Source organism: Pantherophis guttatus, chromosome 6 (genome assembly GCF_059756535.1).
Source record: "Pantherophis guttatus breed Tessera chromosome 6, ASM5975653v1, whole genome shotgun sequence".
NCBI lineage: Eukaryota > Metazoa > Chordata > Lepidosauria > Squamata > Colubridae > Pantherophis > Pantherophis guttatus.
Window position 1 is genome coordinate 27,564,260 of NC_142068.1, and position 20,117 is coordinate 27,584,376.

At 35.9% G+C, this 20,117-nt stretch overlaps 3 protein-coding genes across 10 annotated transcripts in view; 2 read left to right on the plus strand and 1 right to left on the minus strand.

The window, feature by feature from the left end:
* The window catches only part of GPR87 (G protein-coupled receptor 87), a 24,871-nt gene extending 17,115 nt beyond the window's left edge, over nt 1–7,756 (plus strand). For 2 of the 3 annotated variants that reach the window (XM_087872613.1, XM_087872614.1), the window contains exons 3-4: nt 500–1,506; nt 7,629–7,756. In XM_087872613.1, the coding sequence (XP_087728739.1) occupies nt 500–1,506; nt 7,629–7,715 (1,094 nt within the window). In that variant the 3' untranslated portion in view covers nt 7,716–7,756. Of the gene's footprint in view, nt 1–499; nt 1,628–7,628 lie in introns of those variants that run through there. The other variant, XM_087872615.1, reaches the window with a different exon arrangement.
* The window catches only part of MED12L (mediator complex subunit 12L), a 183,660-nt gene that overhangs the window by 97,924 nt on the left and 65,619 nt on the right, over nt 1–20,117 (minus strand). The gene's annotated exons all lie outside the window — the stretch shown is intronic.
* P2RY14 (purinergic receptor P2Y14) lies at nt 7,673–14,752 on the plus strand. The gene is made up of 2 exons (XM_034439227.3): nt 7,673–7,808; nt 13,026–14,752. The coding sequence occupies exon 2, from the start codon at nt 13,046–13,048 to the stop codon at nt 14,054–14,056; it is 1,011 nt and encodes a 336-aa protein (XP_034295118.2). The 5' UTR covers nt 7,673–7,808; nt 13,026–13,045; the 3' UTR covers nt 14,057–14,752.

The following is a 20,117-nucleotide window of genomic DNA, read 5'->3' on the forward strand; positions in this document are numbered from 1 at the left end:
GTATAAAATCAAAGAGACATGATGTTAAAGCACTAATTGTCATGACTTGGCAGCTTATATGCCATTTCTACAATCTTAATTAAATAGTACAATATCAAGATTAGTTTTAAGTTATATATGTAAACCTGGTAGAAATCTGGTCAGTTCTTATGGCACCATATGCTCCAGTCCTACTATACTGAATAAATCTTAGGAAATAGATTTATTTGACTGAGGAGATGCCTAGAAAATATTTCTCAAAGACTCTTGGGTTGGGCAAAGAAGGGAGCTTCAGCATAATACCATAATAAAGGAAAATGACATACACCATATTGCAGATTCTTATGACTTATGATTCCTGGGCCTGTGAACTAGAATCAAAAGAGAAATGAGTCAGACTTTTCTGCCCATCATGGAGAGCCAACTTCAATGTGATTATGATTTCTGTTAATACTTACCTGACAGCATTGTTGAAATAGTTACAGTTTTTAACCAACCTTTTTAACCATCATTTCTGTAGATCATCAATCTCCGGGTCAAGACATCAATCTTTGGGCCAATTATTCACAAGACCTCATTGGGAATTCTACCAATAATGAATTTACAACTATTGTTTTACCTCTGCTTTATCTCCTTATATTCTTGGCAAGCATCTTTCTGAATAGCTTGGCAGTATGGATTTTCTTCCACATCAGAAGCAAGACCAGCTTTATTTTATACCTCAAAAACATTGTAGTCGCAGATTTGCTGATGACTCTGACATTTCCGTTTAAAATTATTCAAGATTCAAGACTGGGGCCGTGGTACTTCCATTTTTTCCTATGCCGGTATACAAAAGTTTTGTTTTATGCCAGCATGTATACAACAATTGTTTTTCTTGGACTTATTAGCCTTGATCGATATTTGAAAGTGGTAAAACCATTTGGAGAGTCCAGGATGTATAGCATTACTTTCACTAAAATTCTGTCACTTGTGGTTTGGATTGTTATGGTATTTTTAGCTTTGCCAGATCTGGTCTTCACTAATAGTTACCCAACTAAGATAAATACCAGTGACTGCTTAAAACTGAAAAGCCCATTGGGAGTCAAATGGCACAACGCTGTCATTTACTTCAATAATGGCATATTTGTCATTGTGCTAATTGTATTAATAGGATGTTATATTGAAATATCCAAATATATCTATAAATCCAGCAAGCAGTTTATTAGCCCTTCAAGTCACAAGAGGAAACACAGTCAAAGCATAAGGGTGGTGGTGTCTGTATTTTTTATTTGCTTTGTGCCATATCATCTATGCACAATCCTTTTTAATTTGTGCCAGTTAGATTATTATTTAGGTGCTTCATCCCACAAGATCCTGTACTACTGCAAGGAAGTGACTATTTTCCTATCGGCAAGCAATGTCTGCCTAGATCCAATCATCTACTTTTTTATGTGTAGATCGTTTTCACGGAGGCTTTTCAGAAAATCAAACATACGGACAAGGAGTGAAAGCATCAGATCCTTTCAGAGTATCAGAAAGTCAGAGGTGCGAATTTATCATGAATATACCGATTTGTGACATCATTGCTAAACATATATTTTTTTAAATGGTTATTTGTACCAACGTTTTCTATTTGTAAATAAAGGTACTTTGCTTGTTTTACAAATTTGAATATATTTTGTGATTAACATTTACATCCTTTCCATGATTTTCGGTTTGAAAATGAAGAAGACAGTTCACTAATTATTACAAAATGTATGTCCATTGACAAGTGAGGATTTTTTTACTTACATTAGGATTATTTAAAAAGATATATGGTGCCATCTAGTGGACAATAGCAGGGTTGTGATACAATGCAAGGACTGAGCAGCTGAAACAATGCTATCTAATGACAGTTCAAAACTGTAGGCTAAGTTGCTTTTCTCCAAGGCTGCTCACAGCTATTTCTGAGGCCAACTTCAAAAATTCCAGTCTGGTGAGTTGGCAATGGGACTAAGACATAAACATAAGGCCTGATTGGTTGTTTCCCTATTTCTTACCCTTCCTATCAGTGGTGGAATGCTGGTAGTTTAACACCCAGTTCGGGAAGTGTACGCTTTGCGCGCGCATGCTCCTAAGGCATTTGAACACAGCGCTGAAAATGGAGCATTTAGAAGCATTCAGCTGTTTACCTTCCAAGTCAGCAACAGTACGTAGAACAGAGGGGGGGTACGTAGAATCAGCTGTGCCGCGTTATTGAGTTACAAAGCAGTTAATAAAGGACAGGATACAGCAGGGGCAAGTCGTCAGCGCTACCGGTGAACCTGAACTGGTCCGAACTGGCTGAATACCACCTCTGCTTCCCATCCCTGCCTTGCTGATTGTTCCCTCTAACTAGTTCTCTTTTTTTCCTTAGTTTTCCCAGATATTCACACACACACACACACACACACACACACACACACAGAGAGAGAGAGAGAGAGAGAGAGAGAGAGAGAGAGAGAGAGAGAGAGAGAGAGAGAGAGAGAGAGATGCCATTATTGCCCTTCCTGCCTTTCCCATATCTTTTGGTAATAATCTTTCCTTTGCTGACTTATAGATACCATTATTGCAGTGATGCTACAGCACTCAAAGCATTAAGGACATGTTGTCCTTTTACTTCTACTTATCTGAAGATCCATGGGAATTCTGTAGCAAAGAACAGTGATTCTAACGTTTCTACATTCTAAACATCCTAAAGATGATGTTTAAAAAATAAACAAAAGGGAAGAGAAGTCTGGAGGTAGAAAATCAGGGGGTGCATACAGTATCTCACCATTGGTAGATATCAAAAGGGAGTTCACTGAGAGAGGTAAGGGTTGAATGGAGCATCAGTTTCTGGGGTTGAGGCTAGTTCATTGACTTAACTGGCCATTGGTAGATCAATGAGATTATTAAAACAAAATAGCATCTGTCAATCATCGGAGGACATTGTAGCCTGATAGAGCAGAGCAAAATGGCTGCCCAGAACCATGACCCACCATTGGGAGGAAGCATGCAAGGTGTTTTGACCAATGAAAGCTAAGATGTCAATAGATTGAAAGGAAGCCTTGAAGACATCTGCTTAGGCCAGAAAATAGCATTTTTGAACTCACAGCTGTAACAGATGTAAAGTTTATTTCCATTGGCCTGGGAAAGGGAGAAAGAGAATGTCATAGGTTTCAGCAAGCAAGAAATGATAGGTGGCTATACCAGCGATGGGTCTAAACAAAGTATGGTTTTGCCCAAACTCACAGTTGCCCAACTAGTATTCTATAAAACTTAAGTCAGGCTATAATATAATCAACATATATGTATGAGTATGTATACATATGAGTTTTAGACAGAAAACTCATAATAAACTACTTTTAATACATCCCACAAGATATGATTGGATAGCTTTCTCCAATATAGTTTCCAGTCAGGTTCGTTTTGGCATAAACCACAAGAATAATTTAGATAGCAAACAAATAATCAGGAAAGGATTCACACTGTGCCAAGATAAGTGGTAGCCTGTTTCAATCTATTTTCTCTTTGAAGAAAAAGAATACTAATTAAAATTCAAGCCAATCTATTTACTCATATTTACAGCACTATCTGAAGTAAAATATGAAACATACTAACTTCTCCACAAAATTTTCCTTAGGCAATCATAATGCAAATCTTTAAAATAAGCAGTATAAGCGAAGATGCCATTTTGAATTTTATCAAATGGAAGGTTAAAAAGTAGGATTATTAACAGCAGTTATATTGCATAGCCAAAAGGTGGCAATATATTACTGTTAATAACATATAAACTGACATGCCTAACAAGTTCACACTATCATTAATTCAAGGTAGGTTGGACTTAGTTTGCTTGTGGCTATATAGGAATTCTAGGCTGATTTCTTTTTTAACTCCATCCCCAGGTTCTGCCACTTCTACACTCCAAAAATTATTTTTTTTAAATGTCTCTAATGTTTAGTTAAGCACAATGCAATTGCAACTCTTTGATCTTATGACAGTTATCTTAATACATGCATCAAGCCTTTTTAAAATTCATATAAATTTAATTATGCATTATTTTAAAATAGGCCCACTTCAAAGGGTTTATCAGCTGCTAACAGCAACATATAAAATGCATTAAAAACATGAAAAGGAAATAATATAAACCCTATAAAAATATTCATCAATTCCTATGATGGCCATTTACAATCAACAAATAGCCAAAGAAAGATAGAAAAAGGAGTGTATTAGTTTTGCTTGTTTGTGAAAGGCACTCAGAATTGGGGCAATAGAAATATCCAGGATATTCCAAAGACTGGTGCTGCCACAGCAAAAGCCTGTTTTATAGTCCTTGTCCCATGGCGCTTTTGAGGAGTGGGGACTCCTAAGAGACTTCGTAGATTCGACCACATAGGCAGAATCAGTTCTGGCAAGACAATACTGGATGAATCCCACTGTTGCATCTTACCGGACTTTAAAGCAGGGGTGAAATGCTCCCAGTTCGGACTAGATCGCCCGATCCGGTAGCAATGGCGGTGGGTGGTTCAGAGAACTGGTAGCAAAAACCCCTTCGTCCCCCACCATGGCCAGCTGAGCCGCGCAATCATCAGAGGCTTTTTTTTTTTAACTTTTAAAAGCATTTTTTCTTTGGCCGAAAAAATGCTTTTAAAAGTAAAAAAAAAGCCTTTGATGATCGCGCGGCTCAGCTGGGATCGCCAGAGGCTTTTAAAAGCATTTTTTTACAACGTCTTCAGCCAAAGAGGTTGTAAAAAACAATGCTTTTAAAAGGCTCTAACGATCCCAGCTGAGTCTCCTGAAAAAATGCTTTTAAAAGAAAACAAAAGCTTCTGACGATCAGGCGACTCAGCTGGGATTGTCAGAGCCTTTTAAAAGCATTTTTTTTTACAACCTCTTCGGCCAAAGAGGTTGTAGAAAAAATGCTTTTAAAAGTAAAAAAAAAAAGGTGGCCACGCCCACCCAGTCACATTACCTCCCCCCCACCAAGCCGTGCCCACAGAACCGGTAGTAACAAATTTTACATTTCACCACTACTTTAAAAGTAATAATCAGCATTTTGAATTGGGACTGAAAGCCTATCAGCACAATGACACGAAGCAATACGAAGAATAATTTTGAAGTTATTCTAAACTGGAATTATTGTCTCATCAGCAAATGAGTCAAACATTATGATAATTGTACATCTCCCCCTTACCATAAAATAGATATCCATCTCTCCTCCACATTTACAGATACAGGTAGTTCTTGGCTTACAACCACATATTTTATAACCATCCAAAGTTACAATGGAATTGAAATAAGTGACCTATAACCATCCTTGCATTATGAATTATCACAGCATTCACATGATCAAAATTTGGGTAATTGGTAGCCGGCATGTATTTATGACTGTTGCAGTGTCCTGGAATCATATCATCTCTATTTGTGACCTTCCCAGCTGGTTCTGACAAACACAATCAATGGGAGAAGTTGGATTTGCTTAACATTTAACAACTTTGGCAAAAAAAAAAAAAAAAGGGTCATAAAATCCAGCACAATCAACATAACAATTGCCTTACTTAGCAGTGAAAATTCAAGTCCCAATCTGGGACTACCTGTACTTAGAAAAATTAAGGAAACCTGCCCCCCGGAAACTATACAGAAAAATGTGATACTAAAGTAAACATAGTTGGCAAGATTCTATAAACAATTTCCTGTTTTCCTTTAAATAAATCTGGTTAATAACATTGTGTGATCTAACTTTCATGATGGCATATGGTTGTGAAGGGTTTGACACAGAGCACTCTATTCATGGTTGTATTATGTGCTTGTATAATGTCATCAACACTTTCCTGTGAATTTCTTGGAAAATAACAGTGGCATACAGGTAGTCCTCAATTTATAACCTACAATTGGGACTATTTCCATTGCTAAGTTGTTAAGTGAGCTGCACCCTCTTCTACAATCTTTTTTGGTATGGTTGTTGAGTGAATCACTGCAATTATAAGTGAACTGCACAATCTTGAAGCAAATCTAGCTTCCCCATTGACGCTGCTTGTCATAAGTTAATTGGGAAGGTCATAAAGGGCAATCACATATAACCCTGGGACACTGTAGTTGTCATAAATACATGCCAATGGCCAAATGCCCAAATTTTGATCATGTAACCATGGAGATACTGCAACAATTGTAAATGTGAGGACTGATTGCAAGTCACTTTCTTCAGCGCCATTGTAATTTTGAAAGATTGCAAATGGTTTACAAATGGTTGTAAATCAAGGACCACCTCTACTGGCTTGGTATTTTAAGGTTTGAAAGTTTGCGCACAGTTAATACAGTTATCTGATGGTAAGCCCCAATGAGACAGGCTTCTTAATAAAAATGCTCAAGAATAAATCTATAATTGAAGTAAACATAGAATGTGGGAAAGAAAAAGAAAGGAAGGAAGGAGGGAGGGAGGAGAGAAAGAAAGAAAGAAAGGAAGGAAGAAAGAAAGAAAGAGAGAGAGAGAGAGAGAGAGAAAGAAAGAAAGAAAGAAAGAAAGAAAGAAAGAAAGAAAGAAAGAAAGAAAGAAAGAAAGAAAGAAAGAAAATATGCCAAGGGTGATATCAACGTTTAAGGAAATTTAAATAATTGTTCTAGCACCTATGTCATTTCATTCTTATGTGTCAACAATGTAGTCTGTTTTATATAGGCACGGCTACTTCTTTCTTTTTAAAAGTTCATATGGAAAAAAAGCAGACTTTGTGGTATGTGATGTTTCCCAATCTTAGACGACAGAAAGTGAATCTACAGTGGATAGTTCATTCAAGTGGCATATTTCATGCCACTCGTCTTCTTTAGAATTCAGTAGCAATTTCATTATGTTCAATATTATTAATCAATATTATTAATCAAAGTTAAATAGTTATTCCTTATATAATTACATTTAAATCAAGAAAAAAAGAAACCTTCTTTCACGTAATTACACCAGGAATTGCAACTTCTCAGAATCATGAACTCTTCCTGTGTGGCTCTCAACAGGTGGCAATTTTCCAGGAGATTTGACAGATTTATACAGCTGTTCCCACAAGGACTTTTAACATATTATTACTCATCATGATTTCATGTATTTTCATTTTAAACGGTATTCATTTCTCATTCAATACAAAAAGGAAATAACTACAAAGTATGTTGCTGGCTTTTTTTAAAAAAGGGAAACCACACTAACCAAAATCTAACAGCATTTTGTCTGCAGCTCTTGCAGTTATTCCACTAATAAGGATATTATCTTTTTGCAGAGCACTTCTTCCATAAAAATAAGGCAGTCCTAGAAAAGATTTTAACTGCTTCCATACAAGGCACATATCACGTTGAAGAAAATAATTAAATCTCACCAGTTAAAACAAAAAACAAAAAAGTATGGTCAAATAATTTTTTCTGCTTAATATGGAAGTACAGGTAGAGCATTTATTACCACAGATGTGTACTTCAATAATTTTGAAATGATTCTAAAGTAAATAAATAAATGTGTGGTTTGTTGCTTGAGCCACAAACTTCTTGGGAACTGGTTAGTTTCTAAGAACTGGGCATGGAAGAAGGAGGAAATTAGAATTTTGAAAGAGTTGCTATAGCTACTGGGGAACTTTTATGGTTTCAACTTCATACATTTCCTTTTTTTTTTTTTTTTTTTTTGGCAATGTTTTTAGATTTGTCACTCACAATTTAATCACCCTCTCATGGTCAGATGTAGTATCAGCTGGGAGCCACAAACTCTACAACTCTGGGACTTTTAAACCAGTGTGGAAGTCCTGGGAACTTTATTTCGGCATAGATTTGAAAAGATATCATCACTTCTGAATCATCTGAAAAACTACAAGTCTGTACTGGTAAGAAGTTACTATACATTTATTTGTTTTGGTTTTTTTTTAATATATTCTTGTCAAAATGCTTAATCTCAAATCTTGCCATAGGATTATAACTCCAAACTGCAGACTAGAAAACGATATTTGAAACACAATAAATGAGTAGATGTATGCTGACTATATCATATCACTGGTACAGTATATTATTTTAACAAATAGTTTTTTGACTATACATCATTCAATTCCAACACCATTATAAAGGTAATTGTTAAATCTCAATGCAATTTAAAACTAGTAATGAGAATTAAACCAGTAAGTTACAAATACAAATAAAGTATGTAGTTGTTCATTATTAGCTATACATTGCATTAAATATAGCTTACCCTGAACTAATTACTCAAGTAGTTATAAAACTAGCTATCTTTGTACTTCTGATACATCTTTGTACCTCTGATACTTTAAAAAAAATCTATTAAAAGTTAGATCTGATTGCATTTGTATTAAAGATTGCTTCCATATCAAATATATCAGTATAATTAGCTATGTACTTATAGTTACTGGGATGGGATAAGAATTTGATTTCTTAAAAAAGATTTTGGTGAAAAATAAAAGTGGAAAACAAGTTTTATGTGTATCTGTGGAAAGCCAGGAAGGCAAAAAGTATCATAATTAGAAGGAGCGGCTAAGGCTCTTTTAAAAGACTTATTTATGTTATTGGACTGGACACTTGCAACACAAAGCAAATTTTGCTTGATAACCAGTGCTAATGAACAAATGGCTTATCTCTTACTATGAATATTCAGTATAAAATAGCATTATTGAGCAAAGAATATAGCCATCTTTTTCATTGAATCTTCAGGCCTGTCACCATGCTGGTTATTTTGTACAGAAATATTGCACATTACACAAATTACAATATAATTTATATTGTAAAATGTAAATAAAATAAATATTTATTACTGTGTTATTTTTATTATTAAAACAAAGTATAATTCATTGTTAGAAATCCTTGCCTTTCTGTAAACTTCATACTTGGCAGAATAATTTGGGGTTTCTGACATCAGAGCAATCTAGCGATTTCAAAGCTGTGCAGAACAGAAATGGGGGGGGGATTCTTTAGGTTTATTATGATCTGGGCATGCTTTATAGGGACAGGTTTGAACTGGATACCAGCATACATTACATTGCTGTATGGATGACACTGGAGGCAAATATAGGTCTAAAAAGAGGGAGTTACAGGCTTATGCAATATATGTGTGATGGGATATAGCAACCAGGTATTTCACTGTATATAACCAATTGTGCTTAGTGAACTCAGAGGGGCCACTAGACTACAATTATGAAATAATAGTGTAGGACTACAAAGTCAATGGGCTTCTGGAAATAAGCAGCAAAAAGAAGCAATATTTTATGAACATAGTTTCTTTCTTGGAAGTAACTTCTTTTGCTTTTCCTGCTCATTTTCCTATTTTTGTTTCATTACTTCCCTTTTCTTAACTTATGATCTTTCCTTGGCCTTTGAAATATTTGATGGCTTAACTAACAAGTTTAGTTTTCCTGGAAATACGTTTTTGTAGTGTATTTTGTGCCTCAATTTAACACCATAGATTCAAGCTATGCTTTGATTTTTCTGGGAAGATATATTTGGGTTAGGGCCTGCCATTCTACTTTGGATGTTAACAGTTGGTATAAAGACTACTCTGGTTTGCAAGCAGAGAAATGAAATGGGTCCAAATTTCTTCTTGGCCCCTACTGTGCTAAGCTGTTACAAAAATTATTGTGGGTATTGAGTTCCTCACATCAGTCTGAAAAGATCACAAGAAGTTCTATGACATTAGTGATTCCAAACTCTCACCTTTTCTCTGATCTTAATTTGATTCAAGGAAATGGATCTATATATGGACCTGTTGTCTTAAGAGGCCATAAAACCGCAGCCTGAAATTTTGGAGTTGTTTCAAAGAGAAAACAGTTGATACATTTTTCACTGGTTCCTATAAACACAATATATATGTAATCCCATGCAGAGTTTATTTCTGCAATATCTTTGGCCTTCTCGTGTCCAAAGTCAAGTTCAATTGTGTAAATATCACATTTTTCTTTTAGCTGTTCCTTCATTTTTAAATCAACTCATTAAGTTTTCAGCTGTAAATGACAATCGTAGAAATTTCCCATGTATGCAGAAATATTTTTCACAAAGGCGTTTATGGATTTGGGGAAAAAAACCCAGATCCTGTTAAATAGTTGCAATCATGTAACTTGTTAGTGTGATTTAACTAAAGAAAGGAGATTTAAAAGAAAAAGAAAAGAAGAAAAGATGAGTAATACCAATACTGTTCGCTATACTTCTCTATATCTTTCTCGCTTATAACGCAAATAGCCTTCATTTTTTTTCTGAAAAACTTAACTCCAATTATCTATAGTTTACTTGGTCTTGTTCCTTCTCTCAATTTTATATATCATCTTTGTAATTTAGTCTTTATTCGTCCACTACATACTTCTTGGCATCTTCTTCAAAACAGCGATTTTCATTTACGTCAAGAACCATTCATCCCTTGCAAGAGATTGATATTACTCACTACCCTTCCCTCAGAATTTCTCACTACCCTTCCCTCAGCATTTCAAATTTATCTGTCTATTTTTCAATTTTAGCTAACTTTTACCAAGAAACATAAATTCATCTACATTAATTTTCCAACATTTATATGTAATTTGGATTCAATCATTGCATTTCTTGCACCTTGTTCAAACACATTAATATTCAGATCCATATTTCTCAGTAAATCATTAAATGAATATGAAAAACTGACATGAGTTGCTTCTTTTCTCTTATACTTCCTGCAATCCGCAGTGTTTGTCCCATAAAATCTTAGGAAACATAAGCCCCAGTGTATCTTTATCAATAAGGTAAAGGTAAAAGTTCCCCTCGCACATATGTGCTAGTCGTTCCGGACTCTAGGGGGTGGTGCTCATGTCCGCTTCAAAGCTGAAGAGATGTCCAAAGATGTCTCCGTGGTCATGTGGCCAGCATGACTAAACACCAAAGGCACATGGAATGCTGTTACCTTCCCACCAAAGGTGGTCCCTATTTTTCTACTTGCATTTTTTACGTGCTTTCGAACTGCTAGGTTGGCAGAAGCTGGGTCAAGTAACGGGAGCTCATCCCATTATGCGGCACTAGGGAGTCGAACTGCTGAACTGCCGACCTTTCGATCAACAAGTTCAGCATTTTAGCCTCTGAGCCACCGCATCCCTTTTATCAATAGCACTTTTCAATAGCACTTTTCTAATGAGAAAGTTTGCCTATAATTTTCTCATGTTCAACTCATTAAAAGAAGGAGAAATGCTAAAATGACAAAAACTGACTTTATAGACTTACTGAAAAAGGAGACTGGAAGGAAAAGCTGCATTTATGGGAAGTGAAAGTAGGATTGAAACATTTATAATTATAGTAACTCCAGTTATTTCTGAATTGTGGTATCCTGAACAAAAATTCTAATCTAGTTATGCTTCCCCCAATTAAAATGAGATTACACAAATCAGAATATACATGAAGGTTGTGATAGATTTTTCCTGTGCATTCAGCAAGGGATAATACACATACTTACACACATGATTTTATTTTTAAAAATATAGCAGTATGATCTTATATTCTAAATACTTGGTCATAACGAAGAGGCTTCTATATGTGCAGAAATCAATTTCCATAATCAAGGAACCTGTGGCTATTTCAGAAAAAATAGTAAACTTCACTATCTGTTTACAAAAATAATAATCATATATAGGTCCATATATAGATCAAAAGGTCGGCAGTTCAACTGTTTGAATCCCTAGTGCCATGTAACGGGGTGAGCTCCTGTTACTTGTCCCAGCTTCTGCCAATCTAGCAGTCCAAAAGCACGTAAAAAATTCAAATAGAGAAATAGGGGCCACCTTTGGTGGGAAGGTAACAGCGTTCAATGTGCATTTGGCATTTAGTCATGCTGGCCACATGACCATGGAGACATCTTCGGACAGCGCTGGCTCTTCAGCTTTGAAACAGAGATGAGCACGACCCCCTAGAGTCGGGAATGACTAGCACATATGTGCAAGGGGAACCTTTACCTTTATAGGTCCATTTCATTAGAAGCATAAAGTCTGTGATGAGTTATTCTAGTTAATAGATTGTGTGCGTGTAGATCTTTTGTGTGCATCTACAGATGCATTTGTATCTCTATTACTGGGAATGACTGGGAGACAGAGTCTTAGACAACCATCAAGCAAAGATCTCTTAACCCACAGAAGGAAAAGGAATGTGGGAAGCATCTCAGAAGGGACCCTCCCTAGTTTTAGGAAAAGCAGGGGAGAGGAAAGTATTTTCAGATTTCCAAGATTTTGTTACAGTAACCCTTACAATAAAGGTAAGTTAGTACTCATCATTTGTGCTTCTTGTCTAGATTACCTCAAACAGCTGGCATAAGTCTTACAAGTCTGAAAGAGTTTATCATCTCATTTACTTTTCCCAAAACTAAAGAGTGTCCTTTTTATGGGTTTTTTTCCTTCTGTGAGCTGCGATACCTTTTACAAGTAGGTGAAGTTAAAAAAATGAGAGCACATTGTTTAAAGCTGCTCTATAAAAGGTGAGTTTCTGAAGTTTGAAGGAAGAAGGAATGAATATTTCCTACTGTTTCTGTATTTATTAAAATATTTATATGTCCCTGGGCCTGTGTAAGAATAGACAATCTTGGCAGAACTTTAAAAAACTGAGCAGAATTATTACTTGCTTATACTGGAAAACCACCAGGAAATGCAGCTTTAAACTAAATGCGCAAGTTGGGGAAAAAAAACATTTCAAAGAAGGTAATGGCAAAATATTCCTTATTCTTATTAAGAAAACTACAAGCAGGAGTTGTTATCAGAGGCTGACTTCAACTTTCAGTAGAAGCAATTAATTATTTTCTTCTATCATGTTAAAAATTACAATTCTCTGATAGTACCCAGGGGGCTGCTTAGGTAGCGCATCTCAACATTAGATGAAGCTGTTTATGTAAATATAGTAAATAAAAGCAGTAAAAAAATCACCAAGACTATTCGCTACAAATTGCTTTGATCCTGTTCTAAATTATATTTCAAAATAGTTCTACTTTATTTGAGCAGGTTGCCTTTTTACTTGCAATTGCATGTGATCTTCTGATACTTTAAAAGAGAAAAATGCATGGAAATTGTTTTATTAAATTTAATTTGATCTCTTTATTTTATTTTCAGGGACTGAAAATGAACTAAACATGGTCGATTCAAGCAATACTTCAGAAAGTAACTGTGATACCAATCAAATCATTACACAACAAATTATTCCATTGATCTACTGTTTCATCTTTATAGGTGGAATACTGTTAAATGCATCGGCAGCTTGGATCTTTCTTCACATTCCTAGCACGACAAGTTTTATTGTTTATCTCAAGAACATTGTCACAGCTGACCTTATTATGAGCTTAACTTACCCTTTTAAAATTTTTTCTGACTCCAGAATTGGACATTGGCAGCTCAACGTTGTTGTCTGCCGCTTTTCTGCTGTCATCTTTTACCTAAATATGTATATTAATATAATATTATTTGGACTCATAGGCTTTGACAGATGCTTTAAAGTAATGAAGCCCCAATTCAGCTCTTCGTCTTACAATGTCCAGTGTAGCAAAATTGTATGTCTGGTCATATGGTTGCTACAGATTGTTATCTCTTTTCCCAATATTATTTTAACAAACCAAACTCCTACAGAAAAGAAATCAAAGGACTGTGTAAGCCTCAAAAGCCCTCTTGGGGTCCAGTGGCACACAGCTTCATCCTACACATGCTTAGGAATTTTCTGGATCGTGTTTTTTCTCCTAATAGTCTTCTACAGTTCCATTGCCAAGAAAATATATATTTCACACCGAAAATTTAAGAAAAACTCCAAGCTGGCAAAGAAAAAGACCAACCGAAACATTTTCACCATCATGTTTGTGTTTATCATTTGTTTTGTTCCGTACCACCTGGTCAGAGCCCCATATACATCAAAACAAATCGACCCTAATTACAATTGTGAGATTAAAAATATACTGTTTTACCTAAAAGAACTTACATTGATACTGTCTGCTGCAAATGTTTGTCTTGATCCAGTTATTTACGTATTTCTTTGTCAACCGTTTAAGGAAAAATTGTACCAAAAATTGCATCTGAAAATTAAAACATCTGAAGAGTTCGAAAATTCTAAATCAAGAAAGTCAAATGCTATTATTGAAACAGTTACTATTTTATAAATTCCAATAGCAAGCATCTTCAACATTATGGACATGTGGGCATGTTGTTGAATTAAGGAAACAGTTTGTGACTGATAAAATAAAGAATATTTGCCCTACTCAATCATTGCTGTAATACCTATCCAGAAACCCCTCTCCTTACACAAGGAATTGAATTTCACTCAATTACTCAAGTAGTACTCGATTTACAACCGTAGTTGGGACCAAAATTTCCATTACTAAGCAAGGTAATTGTTAAATGGGTTGGGGCCAATTTGAATACCCTCTTTGCCATTGTTTTTAAGTGAACCACTGCAATTGTTGAGTGAATCTGGCTTCTTCATTAACTTTGCTTGTCAAAGGCCAGCTGGGAAGGTCACAAATGTTGATCCCATGACCCTGGTTGCTATACAAACCATTGTATATACATGCCAGATGCAAGTACCTGAATTTTGATGACCTTAGGACTGCTGCACCGATTGTAAATGTGAGGACCAGTTATAAGTCACTTTTCTTCCAGGGCTTCTATAACACTGAATGATCACTGAATGAATGGTTGTAAGTCAAGGACTACCTGGTTTTTGTTTGGTTTCTGTTTTTTCTTAATATACCTACCAGTCATTATGAAGATGTCAAAACTATGTAGATGTGGATAATATATGATGTAAAGTGTAGCAAAATAAACACATTTCACCAAATACCATTTTAAAAACCCAACAACCTGGTTTTAGAAATGTTATTGAAAATGCTAAAGAAATTAGCTGTGTTTTTCTGAGTTTCTCCAAGATTTCCAGTCTAATCATCATTTTGTTTTTATAAAGGAACCCTCTCCCATATTAGCATACCCACAAATTCATCTCAGACATCAGACATCCTACTAGGTAGCCCACACAAGAGTACGTGGATAGGTGTGTGAAAACTTCAAATAATTTCACATGTACAATAAGGACAGAGTCCTAGAGATTTTCTTCCTTTTAGAGATATCGCTGGATACCGATATTTATTTCAGTCTCATTTGAAGAGAGAACTGTATGGAATGGAATGAGAAATGAGCATTGCCTTTTGTGGGATAGGATTTTCCTTAGAAAATCAGGATATAGTTCAATTTTTGATTCCACACAGCAAAAGTGTATCAGCTCGCCTGCCAGTTCAACAGAATGAAAACTGAATGAATGACCGACCCACAGGCCATTTTGGACAGCAGATAAAACATTCGGCATAAAGTTGAATTACCAAATAGAGGAAAGACACTCTGTTGATCGGAAAGCCAGAGGGTGAAAAAAGGACAGGGTCTTTCCAGAAAAAAACGCTCGTACTGGCGCGCACACAGATTTCTCTAAATACAGTGCTGTTTATTCTTATCATGCTTTTCAAGTTAAAGAATTATGCTGGCCTTAGCTTAGCAAAGTATGTGTTTATATACATGCATACATTTGTATGCAGAACTTTTTTACAGTTTCTTAACCATTTCTTTTTCTCCCTTCTCCTTCACACAGATATTTGTATCTATGCTTTGATATTTTCATTCTGTTAGACAGTTAAACTCCATACTTTCCAAGCTTACTTTTAACCAAGAAAGGTGATGGCGAAGGGGTAAATAATTATTTTGAGCCTTTTGGAATTCCAGTCCTGGAGTTTTTCACTGACTCCTGATTTGACCTTTCCAAATGCTGTAGTCTTAGTTCTTTTTCACCAGGTAATTCTCTTGTTGATCTCGCTTTCAAGTCATGCTTGCTCCTGTTAAATCCCTAGTTATAGATTCTCATTTCTTCAAAATTCCCCTAACTTTTCTTTCATTAATATAACATCTACATAGCACCAACTACTTTGTCCACAACCCATTTTTTGAGATATTTGCTCCAAAAGACAGGCATTCCTGCTCACAAGAATTAGACAAGGAGCTTCTTAGTCTCTATGTCAAGGATTACCAACCTTGGCAACTTTAAGACGTGTGGACTTCAACTCCCAGAATTCTTCAGACAGCTTCGTCCACACGTCTTAAAGTTGCCAAGGTTGGAGACCCCTGCTCTATGTGATTCTTTGCATGGGGCTGGCCCATAGACAAAAATCTTAACTTTGAGACTGCTTAATGTGCACCAGGGCAACTTACTAAGTTATATCATATGCGAGATACTGTTTCTGGTTTTCAACAATATGATCTTGGAAATTGTATTTCTTAGCATTCATTTGCAGGGGCATCTGCTGGAGAGGAATCAAAAAAGTCAAGAAGTTGAGTTTTGACCAATAATCAAAACCCTTGTGATCAAACCCTGATTTTTTTTGATATATATGTCAACATTGCTTGCATGTACAAAAGACCCAGGCTTCAATCGTATGAAATGCACATGCCATCTTAACTTTTATTTACCCCATTGGCAAATGCCCCTGAATTATAGTTCAGAAGTTGAATCAGATAGACAGATTAAGATTGGACAAGTTGAGGTTTAGCACTAGCTGACAGTTTATTAGAGATCTGTGATCTCTAATCAAGTTTTCCTTCAGATGTATTTCTTTCAGTTGCATATCTCTAATGACATCAGCTTAAAATTGTTCCTTAGCTTCGGAGAAGCTCAAAGCTCTTCTAATCTGCATTATTAATATGCCTATAGACCATGGAAGTTGACTTCAAATTCAAACCTCAAGTTCCCAAAGACCAGCAATAAATATGACAATTCTGGGAGAAACATTAACTAATGAGTAAAAATAATCAGAGAGCGCTGTAATGTCTTTGCATACTATGTTTTGAATCATTCCTCTTTTCTCCTGCACTAGGGTAACTTTCTCTGATGTCACTTACACACACTGTTATAAAGCCATGCTTTACTTGTTCACAGTTTCCACAATGTCTAAATTAGGTTATAACACTCATCAAAACAGCATGCAGAAGGAACTTGGGATGTTAAGTCTGTGAGAAAAATACGGAACTAGCAGTGTTGAGGCATATAAAAGGATACCACAGGAAAGAAACTATGTTTCTATTGTCACAAACACTAGAATAAGAAATGATAGTATTAATTGCAGCAATAAGAACCTTGCAGAAGTTGCCAGAGACATTTCTTCAATAGCATGTAAATCTGTTTAATATATGTAATGGAATAGTATAGGAAGATTTCACAAAAAGTCTTGTTCAGCTGGTCCAAAATACAATAGTGTCGATATCAGGGTTCCAAGTAAAACCCCCAACGAAATCAAATTCTGAGGCTTGAGTTTCATCACAGCTAATTTTTATTAGAGATGTCATATTGGCACATCTGGGTAAACCCAAATCTAAAAGCTTCCGGATTTTCTCCACCCAAAAGAAAATTCAAGTCCTTGCCCAGCACTCACATGTCCATCACACGATCCAGAGACACCAGACACCATCCAAAACTGAAGATGCCTCCCAGTTACTTTATCGCAGCTGCCGGGCACAGTGGCCTTGACTTTCTGGAAAGAAGGTTATTTTGACTATTACATATCACCTACTCTATACAATCCTCCCGCCCATTTTCCCACAATAGAAATTGTGGCAGGCCTGAAGGCTCAAAGTTAAAAGATAGCTTCCAGGTCTGACACTCGATGCTTCCTGGGCAGCCATTTTATTACTACATTGTACCACTGCTATAGGAACAATACTGGTTACAAAATGTTGCAGAGTACAATTCAAGGTACTAATCTACCTTTAAAGTCCATTATGGCTTGTAAAGGCTATCTAACCCACCCACCCACCCATGCCTTTTCCAGATAGTTTATGTTTGACTGGTCCAGAGAAGCAAATAAAGCCTGATGAAGACTGGCATTTAACAGGAGGCAGCCCAGCACTAGGCATCTTCTGTGGGAGCTCTTCTCCTTTGGAATAACTTCTGTCTTGAGGCAAGCATGGGTCCCACGGTTATGGCCCTTCTGGAAGCTGGTAAAGATACAGCTGTAGCAGAGGGCTTTCAAAGATCAGTTGCAGAGTCAATGTACAGTATATAAATTAGTCAACATATGAATGTTTTATTGGAATTTGCAATCAATTACTGTTATTATTGTACTTCATTATTATTATTCATTTATTATTGTTGTGTTTAGTATTTTTTTTATTAAAAAAATAAAGGAAGGGTCCTTCCAACGTAACTGCATTGGGAAATAAATACTGTATTGTTTTCAAGTTCTTTACAATTGATTGATTATGTACCATTTGATCATTTTTAACTCCTAGTGTCCAATAGATGATCTATTCCCAATCTATTTCATGTCTCCCAAATGTACATTTATACCTCTGTAACTGAGTCCACCCACCTTGCTGTTGGTCATCCTTTTCTTCTCTTTCCTTCTAATTATATTTCCTATGCATGTTGCTTTCTTCGTAACAATACAGGAGTGGTTTATCATTGCCTTATCCCAGGATACGAAATAATGTCTTTGCCATTATCACTAAAATGATTATTTGCCTCCAGCATCTTCCTGCCCTCTGGAACGATTTGCCCCCGGAGATACGAAGGATATCGGATCTCCGGGTCTTTCGCCGTGCCCTGAAAACTTTTCTTTTCCATCAAGCAGGGCTGGCGTGAACCCCCTCCCCATTTTTTAGTCTTTTTTGTTTTTTAGTTTTAAATTGTCATGGGGTTTTAAATTGAATTGTTTTAAATTGGGCCAGTTATATAATTCTTTTAACAATTTTAAATTTTGTATCTGCATGTGTTTTAGCTCTGGCTGTTCACCGCCCTGAGTCCACTAGGAAAAGGGCGGTATACAAATTTAAATAAATAAATAAATAAATAAATAAATAAATAAATAAATAAATAAATAAATAAATAAATAAATAAATAAATAAATAAATAATTATTGCACCTTATAGGTGCCTGCTTGCTTTAACTGGGCAGCTGAGAAGATCTTCACATGGCATTCCCAACATTAGTATACCCTTCTGACAGTCTTCACTTCTCCCTCCCTGGAACACACCACCACCACAATAAGGTAGCAGAATAGAACTGGTGACACCTGTCATCCAGCTAGACAAATCCCTCAAGTTTTCTTGACTGTATTTCAGAAGTGATTTGCCCTTGCTTCCTTCTTCGGGTTGAGAGAGTGTGACTGGCCCAAGCTGTTTCACATCTAAGGGAGAACTAGAATTGATTACAACAACTGTTTCTAGCCTGGTACTTTACCCATTTCCCCAAACTGGCTTCCTTCTTTGCAATAGATCTCTTTAATATCTGTTTTAGATTTCAATGCAAAGCAGACCAAAGTTCTTCAGATCTTTATTTCTTGCTTTTTAAAAAAACAAAGAAACCTGGGCCTACATCTGACCTCCAATTATCTGGCACTTCACCTGGATATGTCTGAGCCAAACTAAGAGATGATTAGCCCTGCTTCTCCTCTCTTACCTGTTCTCTGCAATAAAATCTTAGGGCAAAGGAGGGCACCAATACATTTTAGGACTTTCACTGAGAAACTGGGTCTCTCCCTCTCTCTTTCTCTCTCTTCCTTTTCTTTTCTTTTCTTTTTTTTTTTGCACATATCTGAAGAATAACTTTGTGTTGTTCTTAGTGCCTTTCATCAACCTCACCTCATCTTAATCTTTAGCATTCTTGGTGCCATCTCTATATTTTGGGCTCTATTTCTCCTTGTGATTTATAATTTATTCATCTCCTAAAATAAGCCTGTTATGGGTTCAGTTTTCTCTTTCTCCCAACTCCTATTGAAACAGTTTACAAATCAGTTTTTGCTATCTCCTTTTTAAAAAAAAAAAAATACTCCCACCTTCCATTGCATTTTCCCTGTTACTGTTCCCATCATGAAATGCTATTACAGTTGCTCTGAGTTCATAAAACCTACCTTTTAAAAAGTTCTAGATAAGTGTTTTTCTACACTCAGCATTAATTTCTCTTAAAAACAAAAAGTCCACCACTGCATAATACCTTCCAATCCATGCTCCTATTACCCCAATTTCTTCAGCAAGGTCTTCTCTTTGAGTTAAATCAGTTGAAGGACAGGTGAATCTTTACACAATAGAGATACAACAATATAAATTCTACAAGAAAACTAGCTTTCTTTCCCCATAAAAATTCATTATTGTGTATTCCTTTACTTTACTTACTCTCACTTTCTCACACAC

Bases quoted from the DNA above. Each gene is read 5' to 3' on its own strand.
- P2RY14 (XM_034439227.3), top strand. From the start codon at position 13,046: ATGGTCGATTCAAGCAATACTTCAGAAAGTAACTGTGATACCAATCAA.